We start from the raw sequence: 13,668 nt of genomic DNA, 5'->3' as shown, positions 1-13,668 counted from the left end.
TCCTTATGGGTGATGCTGGCTCTTGTTTCACTGCGTCCCAACCCAGCTGTGCTGGGGCCCGGGCGCTCTCGAGCGAAGTCCTCTTCCCCCAGACTCAGGTTGCAAAACAGTAACTCCACGTGAGCATCTCTCTGCGTACTCAGAGGATGGGTCTCCACGGGCAACACACCATTATGTTTAGTGCTGCGCATTGTGTGGGGGTAGAGTTTCTTAATCATCGCCCCTACATCCCCCATCCCTTGAGGACCTTGCGTGGTTTCCAGGGCGGCTGCAGCGCGCCAAGCTCCAGGGACAGCGCGTAGGGAATGGCCCCGGAGACTCGTTCCGGGGAGAGCGCCAGCGTCCGGGGAGAGCCTCTCCCTCTCATCCAGTATTCTCCCGGGGCGGGCAGGGTCGGATTCCACACGCGTCCAAGGTGTGCAGTGCGAGACCCTCCCTTTAAAAAGAATAAATAAATAGAAGCCAGCGCTTAGCCCCGCTCCGGTTTCCCGAAAGGCGCACGCAGTCGCTGCCGGGGCGGCTTGGTGTCTGCGCTCCCCGCCTTTGCTGGGCTGACACAGGAGGGAGGAGCAGGAGCCGGAGGGGGTGCCGGGAGGGGGGGGGTTGGAGCGCAAACCATCCCGAGCCAAGACAAGCAGCACATTCACAAATAACGCCCCCGCCCCCAGCGCACGCGCTCCCATTCAAAGCAGCGGGGCTCGGCGGCCGCAGGGCGGCTCAGAGGACGAGCCGCCGAGCGGAGCGCAGCGCAGCCCAGCCCAACCTAGCCCAGCCCCACAGGCGCACGCCCCAGTCCGCCCGCCGGCTGCCGAGCCCTGCAGTCCGCGCGGGAGGCGGCTGCCGCTTCTAGGGAGGGGTCTCGCCCGGACTCCCCTCCTTCCCCGCCGGGGGACCATGGCACGGCCGGCTGCGCCCTGGCACTCGAGGCTCCTGGCTCACATCCTCGGTGGCACCTGGTGCCTGCTCTACGTCGCCGGACAGGTGAGGCGGTCTGCGCGTGGGGCGTTCCTCCCCACCCTCCCAAGACTTCTGGCTAAAGCGGCGAGAGCTGTAGCCGGGGCCTGTCCCGGGGCTGTGCTGCCACCCCAGCGAGGACAGGTGGCACGGGTTAGGGCTAAGGCGGCCTCTCGTGGCGAGCTCCGGGCTGCCCGGGTCAAATCCTGCGCTGAGCCTCAGCCCAGCTTCCTGCGGAGTGTCCCGGCGTCCCGCTCGCGCCCGGGTCCTGCCTCCCGCGGGACAGAGTCGGGGGGAGGAGACGGCGCCTGAGCCAGGGTACGGTCCTCTTCCAGGGAGTCCGCGACCCCGCACCTCTTCCGGACAGTCCTTCGCGAAGACCCTTCTTGCAGGTCGAGGCTCGGGCGGTGCGGGGGAGGCTCGGCCTCCGGGACACTCCTCCTCACTTCCGTCCTTCCCGGGACCAGTGAACTTCTGACATTCTAGTCCTAGGGCCACCTGCGTCCGAGTGGCGGGGGCGGAGCGTTGTAAGGTGTGCAGGACAGCGGGGCTCTTGGAGCCTTGGCGGTGGAGAAAAGGAGGTTCTGGACGGCGTCCTGGGACTTGCCCTCACCACATCCCCTCGAATGCTCCTATGTTTTTTTCTCGAGCTAAAAGGGCGTAGGAATTGGGGCGTTCTCCGGAGTGGGTGGCTCAGGTCCCAAGGCAGAGCAGAAGGGCCCTGGGAGAGTGTTGGATTCAGAGTCTGCTCAGGGTTCTGGTTTGTTACTGCAAGACCCCAGAGGGAGATGCTTAGGAAAGGGGTCAGGGGCCAGTCAAACCTCTGATGCACGTGGTGTCTTTGGCATTAACAGTTTCCAGAGTCAGGTAACTTTGATTAAAACTCACCAGTTGGGCAATTTGTATCTAATGTAGCCTACATAGATTCCCTTTTTCACGGGATTACTTGGGTAATTCTGGGAAAATGCCCAAACACTCTTGGCTGGAATAATCGCCAGATAGCCTCCCTTTCCTCTGTTTTGCTTATGGAGACTTGTCCAAATCATGAGGAGGGGGGGTGTGTGTGTGGATTTCCTTCCCTCGCTTTTACTTAACGTTTTGAAACTTGTTTCCGGTCTCTCTCTTAATGGTCATTTTGATGGCAGTGGTGAGCTTTTAGAGGCTGAGTGTACCCGACAATGGTGGTTAAGAAGAACAAGGAGCTGGCTAGAACCCGAGGAGCAGGGAACACCCTAATAAACCAGAGAAATTTTCAACAAGGAACACCTGCCTAGATTGGAGTATGAAAAACCATTGCAAAGCTCCTCTTAATGATTAGCAAGTTTCTTTGCCAATAGGCTTTGCTCCATGGCAAGTCTTCTCAGAGGTGACTGCACTTTAGGATTGCCCAAGGGAACTCTTGAAACTCCCAGAGTTCAGCCACACCTCAGCTGGATTACATCAGAACGCTTCAGGGTTGGGGAGGTGAAGTTTCCGGGTCAGAATTTATGTGGCTCCCAGGTGATTCCATTGTGTAGTTGGGTTAGAAACAGCTGTGCAAAAATGACCTGCCTCCCAGTGACCTGTTCTGACAGAATCTTGACCCCAAAAGGAAAGTCAAAGGAGATCAGGAAAGGGCCTAAGAGAGGCTGAGGTGAGAGCCTTAAGGTCTAGCATCCCGTCCTGGCTGCATCTCTGTCATTTTGGTCAAGGCCCTTGACCTTCCATTTCCTTTTCTGCAAAATGAGGGTGTTGGTCCATGTTCTCCAAGGTACTACCAGCCCCGCTAACAGGCACGTTGACACCTAAGCCAAACCAAGACAGAAAGCCTTCTGTCTTACTTCGATGTCATCGCAGGGGCAGTAATTCGACCTTATCCTTGAGATTTTGGTAACTTATCTGATAATTGAACCCAGCAAAGATGGCAAAGCACGTGCTAAGAGGCATATCATAGGATTTGTGTGTGTGTGTGTGTGTGTGTGTGTGTGTGCGCACGCGGGCTGTTTTCTCCTTCAGGTCAGTCAGTGCCTCTCGGTGTTCCGGAGAAACTGATTTTTCCCAGCATTACATACCTGTTCTTCCTTGCTCCACTTCTCAACCAACTTTCTTCTGGATAAAGATGATAGAAGCAGATTTGAGCCTTTTGTGTGTGTTGGAACCAGTTTATTGTTCAATTCCTAGTGAGTTTTTCTTGTTGCATTCGGCAGGGCTGCTCTCCACATGTGAAAAGCCTGACGAAACTTGTCATCGAAGGGATAGAGAAGAGTTTAAAGTGGTAGCTGGGTTCTGTATCCTGGCGGAACACAGTCCCCTGTAGAATTAACCTGGGTGATGGGCAGACACAGCTAGTCTTGGAACATGGCTTAATGTCCTCACTTAACCACACGGGCATTATTTCTAATCAGTGAATTAAGCAGACCAGAAAGTTGAGGTTATTTAATATCAAGAAGAAATCATTCTATAAACCATAGCCAATGCCAAATGATTTGAACATTGTTTGGAATGTATACATTCTTTAAGCTATTTTTAAATCAAAGCTCTCAGTACACAAAAGCATGACTATCCGAGTTACCAGAGCTCTCTGTGTATATATCATAGCCCTAGTAGAAGGAGGGTCTGTGTTCAAGAGTTTCTGGCTACCTGAGCCCTATTTCCCCAAAGTCCAAAGAACAATCTTAATGCAAATAAAATTATTTCAAACACCAGCGTTTCCCCATTTTTTCTTGCCGAATATCTGCTTTTAAGGGGTTGTTTTCCTTTGCTTCTGTTCTAACGGAATTACTAACTGGCAAGATACTTTTCTTTCCCTGTGTAATTGGAAGGTAGTTCACTCTAGGCTCTTCTGAAACTGATTATTTTACTGATATCAATTTCATTTCATCAGCTGAATCCAAATTCATCCCATTGCTCAAATTGCTCCCAGGTAAGGAAGTAGATAATTAATGGTTTAAACCAGTAGGGGTTATCAACTACTTAATGATTTCTACAACCCATCTGTGGCAAGCTACTGTAAAAATAAACAAGGTTGTGGAGAAGGTTGTGGCTAGATCTGCACAAGTCCATTACTATGGCTTAAAAATGTCACTTAGTAGCAGTTTATGTTCTTTTGTTGGCGTATGAGTGATAGCGCATTCAAACATTAAAATGGAACATTTTCACTTACTATGGTATTCTAAATTGCATCTTTGTTAGGAATTCAGTAATGAAGTAAATAGTTACAGGGTGGCTAGAAAGAATTTGTGCCTTTAAGAGCAGCTGATTTTCAACTAAAGACCTTAAAGGAAAGTCTTTCTTGTCTCTTTTGTTATCCTCTTGTAGCTCTTGCTCTTGTTTTATTTTTATTTACATTTTTACCAGGATGATTCTGCATGATTTAAAAAAAAAAACCAAACAAAAAACAACACAACAATTACAGGCTTATAAGAAAACACAGCAAATTTTTATTCCACTCTTTCTCCTCACCTCAGATCTCATGGCCCCAAAGTGACTTTTTTGTTAGGTTTGTATTATTTTGCGTTATCATTAACATACAATAAACTGCACATACTAAAAGTATGCAATTTTAAGTTCTGACATATGCATACACCCAGAACATCATCACCCCAAGGGGTCCTCATTACCTTTGGCAGTCCCTCCGTGCCGCCCTTCCTCGTACCCAAAATCACCAGGCAAACTGTGATGTGCTTTGTGTAAATATAGATTAGTTTGCATTTTCTAGAATTTTATGCTAATGTAATCATACAGTAGCAACCCTCTTCCCCAATTCTCTTGACCTGGCTTTTTTGCACTTAGTCTAATGATCTGGAGATTGTCCATGCTGTGTTCCTGAGTGGTGCTAAGTCGCATGTATATACCATAGTTTGTCGCCCAAAGGCTTTCACCTGCAGTTGGGCAATGTGTTTCCAATTTTTAGCTGTCACAAAGTTGTTATGAAGATTCATATGTAAGTCTTTGGACCTGCGCTTTCATCTGTCTTAGGTAGATACCTGGGAATGGAACGGCTGAACTATTGGTAGGTGTATGTTTATGTTTTTAGGAAAATGTCAGTTTTGCAGAAGGTTGTACCATTTTCCATTCTTATTAGTACTATGTACGAGTTCCAGTTTCTCTGCATCCTTGATAACACCATGAGGTCAGTCTTGCATTTTAGCTATGCAAGAAGGTATAGTAGGAGCTTGGGTTTGAATTTGCAGTTCCCTAATGATAAATGATGATGAACATTTTGTCATGGGTTTATTTAAAATCCATGTATCTTCTCTGGTAAAATTTCTATTCAACCATTTTGCTCATTTCTTACTGTGTTGTTTTCACACTGAATTCTGAGAGTTGTTTATATATTGTGGCTATCAGTCTTTTATCAGTGAATCATTTGCAGATATTCTCTCCCAGTCTGTGGCTTGTCTTTGTTTTCTTTCTTGACTGTGTTTTTGATGGGCAGAAGTTTTAATTTTGATGAAGCAGAAGTTATTACATCGTGTCTTGGTAGATTGCATGTTTCTTCTTGTTTTAAAGAAATACTTGCTTAACCTAAGGTCATGGAGGTTTTACCCCAGAAATCTGTGGTTTTATGTCTTACATTAGTTCTGTGTTCCATTTTGAGTTAATTTTTGTATGTGGTACAAGATGACCCAAGTTCACTTTTTTTTGTCTATGTCTTTTCAATTGTTCTAGCATGATTTAAAAAAAAACTTACTTATTTTAGAGAGAGAGAATGAGTGTGCACAGGCGGGAGGGTGGGGCAGAAGGAGAGAATCTCAAGTGACTCCTGCTGAGTGCAGAACTGAGTCGGGCTCCATCTCAGCACCCTGAGATCATGACCTGCGTGGACATGAAGAGTCAGCTGCTAAACCGACTGAGCCACCCAGATGCCGCTCTAGCATGATATTTTTCAAAGGCTTTCCTTTCTCCACTAAATTGCCTTTGCAGTTCTCTGGAAAATCAGTTGTCCATTTACGAGCAGGTCTGTCTTTTGGATTCTCTATTCTGGGGAACTATGTCTTTCTTGCCGTGTTAGTACGACACTATCTTTAATACTTTACAGTAAGTCTGGAACTGAGAAAGCATGATTTTTCTATCTTTGTCCTTCATTATCAAGAATGTTGACCCTGTGTGAATTTGAGAATCAACTTGCCAATTAAAAAAACATGCAGGGAGGGGCGCCTGGGTGGCTCAGTGGGTTAAGCCTCTGCCTTCGGCTCAGGTCATGGTCTCAGGGTTCTGGGATCGAGCCCCGCATCGGGCTCTCTGCTCAGCAGGGAGCCTGCTTCCTCCTCTCTCTCTGCCTGCCTGTCTGCCTATTTGTGATCTCTATCTGTCAAATAAATAAATAAAATCTTTAAAAAAGAATACATGCAGGGATTTGATTTGGCGTTATGAGGGAATTAGCCTCCTAACAATATTCAATTTTATGATCTTTCTCTACCTATTTCAGTCTTTAATTTCTCTAAGCAGTATCTGGTAGTTTTCTGTGTACAGATCTTACATATTTTTTGTCAAATTATACTAAGTATTCCACATTTTTGGTTCTCTTTTAAATGGCACTGTTTCTAAAAAATTGTGCCTGATTATTCTTTGTTAGTATATAAAAACAATTGATTTTGGCATAGTCTGCAACATTACCAAACCTGCTTATTAGTTACAGTAGCTTTTTGTCAGACTTTCTGCACCTAGGGTCATGTCATGAAAATAAAGACCCTTCTTCCTCACCAATATGGATATTTTCAATGTCTTGTTTAATAACACTGATTAGAACACTGCCTTTTCCTGATTTTAGGAAAAAGAATTTGATGTTTTACTATTAATTATTATGTTCGGTGTAAGTTTTTTGTAGATGCCCTTTATCAGGTTGGAGGAAGTTCTTTTTATTCTTCTATTTGCTGAGAGCTTTTATTAGAAATGAATGTTGGATTTTTATCAGATGCTTTTTCTGCATCTCATTAGCACATGGATTTTCCTTTGTCATTTGTTAATATGGCAAATTACATTGATTTTTCATGTGTTAACCACCTTGCATTCTTGGGAAAACTTGGTTTGGTGATTAGTATATTATCTTTTCTAAAAATATTGTTAGGGGTGCCAGGGTGGCATAGCTGGTTCAGTTTCCAACTCTTGATTTCAGCTCAGGTCATGATCTCAGGGTCCTGAGATTGAGCCTCGCATCCAGCTCTATGCTCAGGGGGCGCCTGCTTGGGGTTTTCTCTTTCTCTTTCCCTCTGCCCCTCCGTGCCCCACTCAATCTCTTTCTCTCTCTAAAAAGAAAAAAAAAAATGTTAGATTCAGTTTACTAAGCTTTGATTCACATATTTGCATCTATGTCCATGGAAGATACTGGTCTGTAGTTTTCTTGTGATGTCTTTGTTTTTAGTATCAATGTAATGCTGGTCTCCTAGAATAAGTTGGAAAATATTCCTTCTTCAATTTTCTGGAAGAGCTTGTGTCTGATTTCTTCATTAAATGTTTTGTGGAATTCAACGGGGAAGCCACCTGGATTTGGAGTTGGCTTACTTAGTATAAAGATTAACCACAAATTTAAATTCTTGAATAGAGGGCTCTCCAGGTAATCTATTTTATCTTGAGTTAGCTTTAGTAGTTTTTTTTTCCCATAAATTTGTCTATTTCGTCTAAGTTGTTGAATTTATTGGCATAAAGTAGTTCATAATGCTCCCTTATTTTTAAAATAGCATTATAACATGGAGTTATATCTTCTATTATTCCTGATAATGGTTATTTATGTATTTGTTCTTTTTTCCTGATCAATCTGCTTAGTGGCTTTTTAATTTTATAGATGTTCTTAAAGAACCAGCTTTGGTTTCACAGATTTTCTCTATTGTTTTCTATTTTACTCCTTCCTTCTCTTATCTTTATTATATATATTTTTCTGTTTTGTATTTTCTTTGGTCCTATTTTTCTAGTTTTATTAGGTGGATTCTAGGGCCACTGATAGGAGACTTTCTATGTTTTCAAATATGGGTGTGTAGTGATCTAAATTTTTCTTTGTTGCTAAATGTGTTTTCATTTTTCTTTAGTTCAAAATATTTTCTAATTTCTCTTTGGTTTCTTCTTTGACTTACATGTATTTTTTTAAATTTAATTTAATTTTTTTCAGTGTTCCAAAATTCATTGTTTATGACTCATGTGTATTTTGAAGTGAGTTGTTTAGTTTCCAAATATTTGGAGATTTTCCAGGTATCATTGTTAACAATTTCTCATTTCAGTATGGTCAGAGAACACACCTGATATAACTTGCATCCTTTTAGGTTTATTGACAGTTGTTTTATGGCCCAGAATATGGTCTGTGTTGGTAAATGTTTTATGTTTATTCATAAAGAATTAATCTTTCTACAGATTTGTGTCTTCTAAGTTTCCCTAATCAGTCTAGATGTGGTTGGGTGGACTGCTCTATCAATGTCAACCAGATCAAGCTGATTGGGAGTATATTCTGTATCTTTACTGATTTCTACATATTTAGTGTATCAGTTATTTAGAGAGGGATATTGCAGTCTCCATCTGCTAGTGTGGATTTGTCTATTTCTTCTTGTGGTTCTATCAGTTTTTATTTTGTTTATTTTGAAGCTCTATAATTGGGCGCCTAAACATTTAGGATTATTTTGTCTTTTTGGTCAGTTGGCCCCCTTTTCATTAATGAATGACCTTTCTAGCCCTAGAAATAGACTGTGCTCTAAAATCACTTTGCTTTTGGCTATGTTCATATTAGATAACTATTTTTAGTTCTTTGAGATTTTTCATAGACTGGTCACCTCCATAGTTCTTACACCTTTAATGTGATTTTTCATATTCCTTTAGAATACCATTATGGTATGATTTCTTCATTCTCTTTTATATTCTATTTTCATCATTCTTGCATGATCTTTTATTACATTTTACATTTTTTTAATGTGATGTGTCAACATTAATAAACTGGAATGATTGGTATTAATGGTCAGTACTAGTGGTCAGCATTAATATATGGGAGTGGGTTCAGTGGGCCAAGTAGTATATTATTATTCTATTTTTTTCTGGTATGTTTCCTTTTTTAAAAACCAGTTTTATTGAGCTTTGACTAACATATCACAAAGCTTGTCCATTTCAAGTATACAACTTGGTGGATTTTTAAATTATATTGGCAATAATAAATTATAGGCAACCATCCCTGAGTCAATTTTAGAAATTCTTGTCAACTCAAAAGAAACTTTGTACCCTTTAACTATCACCCCTACTTTTCATCCACCCCTTTGTACCCCAAGCAGCCAACCATCTATTTTCTTCCTCTGTAGATTTCGTTACTCTGGATTTTCCTATGAATGAAATCACATCGTACGTAAGTCTTGGGGACTGGCTTCTTTCCCTTAGCATGTTTTCACTGTTCATCCAAGCGGTGGCATTTATCAGCCCTTTATTCCTTGATAGTCAAAAAATATTCTACTGTATACAGATACCATATTTTGTTTATCCATTTGTCTGTGGCTAGACATTTGGGTTGTTTCTCCCTTTTGGCACTGAGGGCTAATGCTGCTAAGAGCATACGCGTGCAAGATTCTGTGTGGATATGTTTTCATTTCTCTTAGGAAAATATTTCAGGCTTCGTGGATATGCTGTCTTTGTCACCACCCCCTCAACTCTGCCACTGCCGCAGGAAAGCAGCCACAGACAATATTATAAATGAATGAACCTGTTTGTGTTCCAGTAAACTATTTACCCAAATGGACAATGGGCCAGATTTGGACCATGGACCGCAAAAGGCCAGTGACTGAGTCAGAGTCTCATGATGCTGTGATTTGACCTGGGCTATTGGAATTCAGCGTGCCAGGCTTTCCACGGATCCTGAATAGGTCAATGCCCTTCCCTTTGGGGAACGTTTATTTTCAGGTTTCTTTGATAATTTCCTTCCTGGCCCCTTATGTGTTTGCTTTTTGTGGAACTCCTGTTAATTAGTAAATCTTCTGGATCAACCATCTATGTTTTAAAAACCTTTTCTCTTGTCTTTATTGTTACTTTTTCTTATACTTGCTTTCTTTTTTTTTTTAAAGATTTTATTTATTTAGTATATCTATAGAGAGAGAGCATGCACAAGCAGGGGGAGAGGTAGAGGGAGAGGAAGAAGCAGGCTCCTCACTGAGCAGGGAGCCCGACGTGGGGCTCCATCCCAGGATCCTGGGATTGAGACCTGAGCCAAAGGCAAGCACTTAAGCAACTGAGCCACCCAGGTGCCCCCTTTTTTTTACACTTTCTAAGAATTTTCTTAATTTTATTTTTCAACGGAGTTGTGGTTTAGGTAATTTCAACTGGTATCTGTTGTTGTAGCTGAAACCTCACCCCCCCCACACCTTCTTGCAGCACCAGTTGCCTCCAAGTTTGAAGCCTTTCTGCAGTTTCACAGCCCGTGCGGTCTTCCTTCTCATCACTGTATCCCTTTGCAAGCACAATTCTGTTAAGTCGGTAACAATTCTTCTATCCATTTCCCATATCCCAAAAACTTACTGACATCTTTTGTCTGCTGTTGATGCCTTTCCAGTTCTCTCATCATCTTTATTGTTATTTTAGAAGACATTTGGGAGGGAAGAGAGAAAAACGTGGTGTTCCATCTACCGTGTTTAACTGAAAGTTTAACTGAAATAGTTAACTGCAACTATTTTTCCTCTTTCGTTATATCTATTTTCCTGTCCCGATTCATCTCCGAACCCCAGTAGAGCTCATTTTGGTCATTGTGCCCATTTTTAAAAGACTCCTGCATTTTCCCAGTGTACATAAAACTTTGGTCAGTGTCAGAAAAGATCATGGACCTGAGTTCTAAAGAGGCAGGTGCTAGTTCTAGATGTACTGAGTGCGTGTGTAACTAGGAGTTAGACTTCTTCTGGGAAGGGCATCAGTGCCGCCTGCTTGCTAGTTGCAGAGCATGATCATAGGTTCTCTCTCCATTCCCATGTTTGTGTTTTAGTTTTTTCATCTTTGAACAAGTATTTATTGTCCCTTTGCTGCTTAAGTGTATATAGAATAGTCACACCTATTGGCTTACGGATCCAGCACAGAAATATTTTATTGTTTTGAAAATTTTGATGTTTGGAGAGAGTTTTACGAGAAAACATGGATTTAACATGCTGTAAAGATCTGGCCTTAAAATATCCCATGCGGTATTAGCATGTGTTCTCTACGGCGTGATTGGGCTTGGACTCTCTTGAGGCAGAGCACGGTGACAAGGTGTAACAAACAGGGAAATCATGTTCAGTAGTTAGTAATAGCCTAATGGTTTTAATAATTGATTTTACACTGGGATGAACTCTAGAACATGATGCATTTTTGGGGGGGTGGATAGAAAGAGTCATGTTGGAGCTACTTGTTTTCAGCTCTGCTCGTGACTATGGGCTCACATAGCCAGAAGACTCAGGGATTCTTCAGTATTATGTATGGGTCACAAACTTCATCGTGCATTGGTCAGTTCGGCTGTTATCACTCAATTCCAAAGGTCCCCAAAGTCTAGAGCCAAGAAGCTAAAAATCTAGGAAGCTCTAACTGCAGATTCCTGGACCTCACTCTCAGATTCGCATTCAGTGGGAAAAGGATAGGTCCTAGGAGTCTGCATTTGTGGGGGACCCTGTCCCCCTCACGCACATACCCACAGAGGATTCGCCCATAGTTAGGCCAGAGATCATATTTTGGGAAACACCGATTCGATCTCTCTTATTTATGGATGCGAGAAATAAGGTCCTAGGAAGTGGAGCGACATGTCCTGGGTTGTTAGTGGGAGAGGAGGGAGCGGACCCACCCGTGTCCTAACTCTACTTGGTGATTTTTCCCACCAGAGCAAATGCTGCTCTTTTAGTGTCTAATTACATCATGAACTAAAGATATGAACCACCAGCTTAAAGTGTCTTTATTTGTAGTAACCTCAGTTTTTTATAAATGGTTTTCAGATGTTTGGGAGTAGCTGCAGGTCTCAGTCACTCTGCCTGCAGCGGGGAATGATGGGGAGTGACGGGGGGCGGGAGCCCTTTGTCCTTAAACCCCTCCCCGCCCACAGAACCTGCTGGAGCCTGGCTCCTGTGTATTTTCTCCTCGAGTCATCATGCCCCTGGAAGATTAACAGATACTTATTTAGAAAATCGGCCGTAGCCTCCAGGAACTTGACACTTGGTGAAAGGGAGAGGACGTGCTGCTACACATCTTCTCTACCCAAGTGTGATGCAGCAACTGTTGCTCCGTTCTTGGAGGAGAGGAAGGAAATGTTTCATGTGCCCGTTATTTACGATGTGCTCCCCATCTCTATCACCAGCCAGCCAAACAAAATATACACAGGCTCTCCACTGAGTCATGCGTAGGCTCTGATGTGGTACCACGTGTGGAAAAGAAGGAAGTTTTCCTTACTGCGAACAGTCTGTCAGACATCTTGTACATTTCAGTTAGCGTGCTAATTGTGTATTTTCTTTCCGAAATCAGTTACAGAGAAATGAAGTTTTGTTTTGTTTTACTATTAAAGAACATTTGTTAATATAATCTGAAATTCAGATTCTTGTGCCTTAGAATACTCCCTGTTAGTCCACATGGGGCAGATTATGCCCAGGTAACAAACCACCCCCAGATCATAGTGACTTCATACAAGAAAGGTGTCTTTCCCCATCAGGCCGCCTCTTCAGCTTGGGTTGTTGGGAGGGGTTGGCTTACCGTGGGTGCTGTGTCCACACAGAGAGCTGCTCTGCCTGACCCCACCAGCTTCTGGAGCAGCCAGAGCAGGGAAAGGATAGCGTTGCTCTGCTTTCTACTGGCCATTAAGTGCTTCTCCTCAGAGTGACACATGTCACCTCTGCTCCCCTGGTGTTGACCAAACCAAATTCAAGAGGTTTAAAAAGGTAATGTGGCCATGAACCCAGACTTGGGGGACTTCCAAGCTGCCTAGGTGTTTGTTTTCTGATTGGGTGTATATATGTGAACAGAGGTTCTCTGAAATTACTGCAAAAACACTTAAAATTTCTTTAACTTATTCATTAAAATTAAAAAAATTTTTTTAAATTTATTTTTTATTTATTTTCAGCATAACAGTATTCATTGTTTTTGCACCACACCCAGTGCTCCATGCAATCTGTGCCTTCTCTAATACCCACCACCTGGTTCCCCCAACCTCCACCCCCACCCCCCGCCACTTCAAACCCCTCAGATTGTTTTTCAGAGTCCATAGTCTCTCATGGTTCACCTCCCCTTCCAATTTCCCCTAACTCCCTTTTTTTTTTTTTTAATTTTTTATTTTTTATAAACATATATTTTTATCCCCAGGGGTACAGGTCTGTGAATCACCAGGTTTACACACTTCACAGCACTCACCAAAGCACATACCCTCCCCAATGTCCATAATCCCACCCCCTTCTCCCAAACCCCCTCCGCCCAGCAACCCTCAGTTTGTTTTGTGAGATTAAGAGTCACTTATGGTTTGTCTCCCTCCCAATCCCATCTTGTTTCATTGATTCTTCTCCTACCCACTTAAGCCCCCATGTTGCATCACCACTTCCTCATATCAGGGAGATCATATGATAGTTGTCTTTCTCTGCTTGACTTATTTCGCTAAGCATGATACGCTCTAGTTCCATCCATGTTGTCGCAAATGGCAAGATTTCATTTCTTTTGATGGCTGCATAGTATTCCATTGTGTATATATACCACATCTTCTTGATCCATTCATCTGTTGATGGACATCTAGGTTCTTTCCATAGTTTGGCTATTGTGGACATTGCTGCTATAAACATTCGGGTG

General features: G+C 43.1%; 1 protein-coding gene across 2 annotated transcripts in view; it reads left to right on the top strand.

The window, feature by feature from the left end:
* The first annotated feature begins 643 nt into the window (after positions 1–643).
* ADAMTSL1 (ADAMTS like 1) overlaps positions 644–13,668 on the top strand; it is a 920,800-nt gene continuing 907,775 nt past the window's right edge. The window contains exon 1 of one of the 2 annotated variants that reach the window (XM_032306889.1): positions 644–981. In XM_032306889.1, the coding sequence (XP_032162780.1) occupies positions 895–981 (87 nt within the window). In that variant the 5' untranslated portion in view covers positions 644–894. The remainder of the gene's footprint in view (positions 982–13,668) is intronic. The other variant, XM_032306886.1, reaches the window with a different exon arrangement.

Source organism: Mustela erminea, chromosome 12 (genome assembly GCF_009829155.1).
Source record: "Mustela erminea isolate mMusErm1 chromosome 12, mMusErm1.Pri, whole genome shotgun sequence".
Taxonomy (NCBI): Eukaryota; Metazoa; Chordata; class Mammalia; order Carnivora; family Mustelidae; genus Mustela; species Mustela erminea.
The sequence above is the reverse complement of the archived record's forward strand: the minus strand, read 5'-3'. Positions and strand labels throughout refer to the sequence as shown.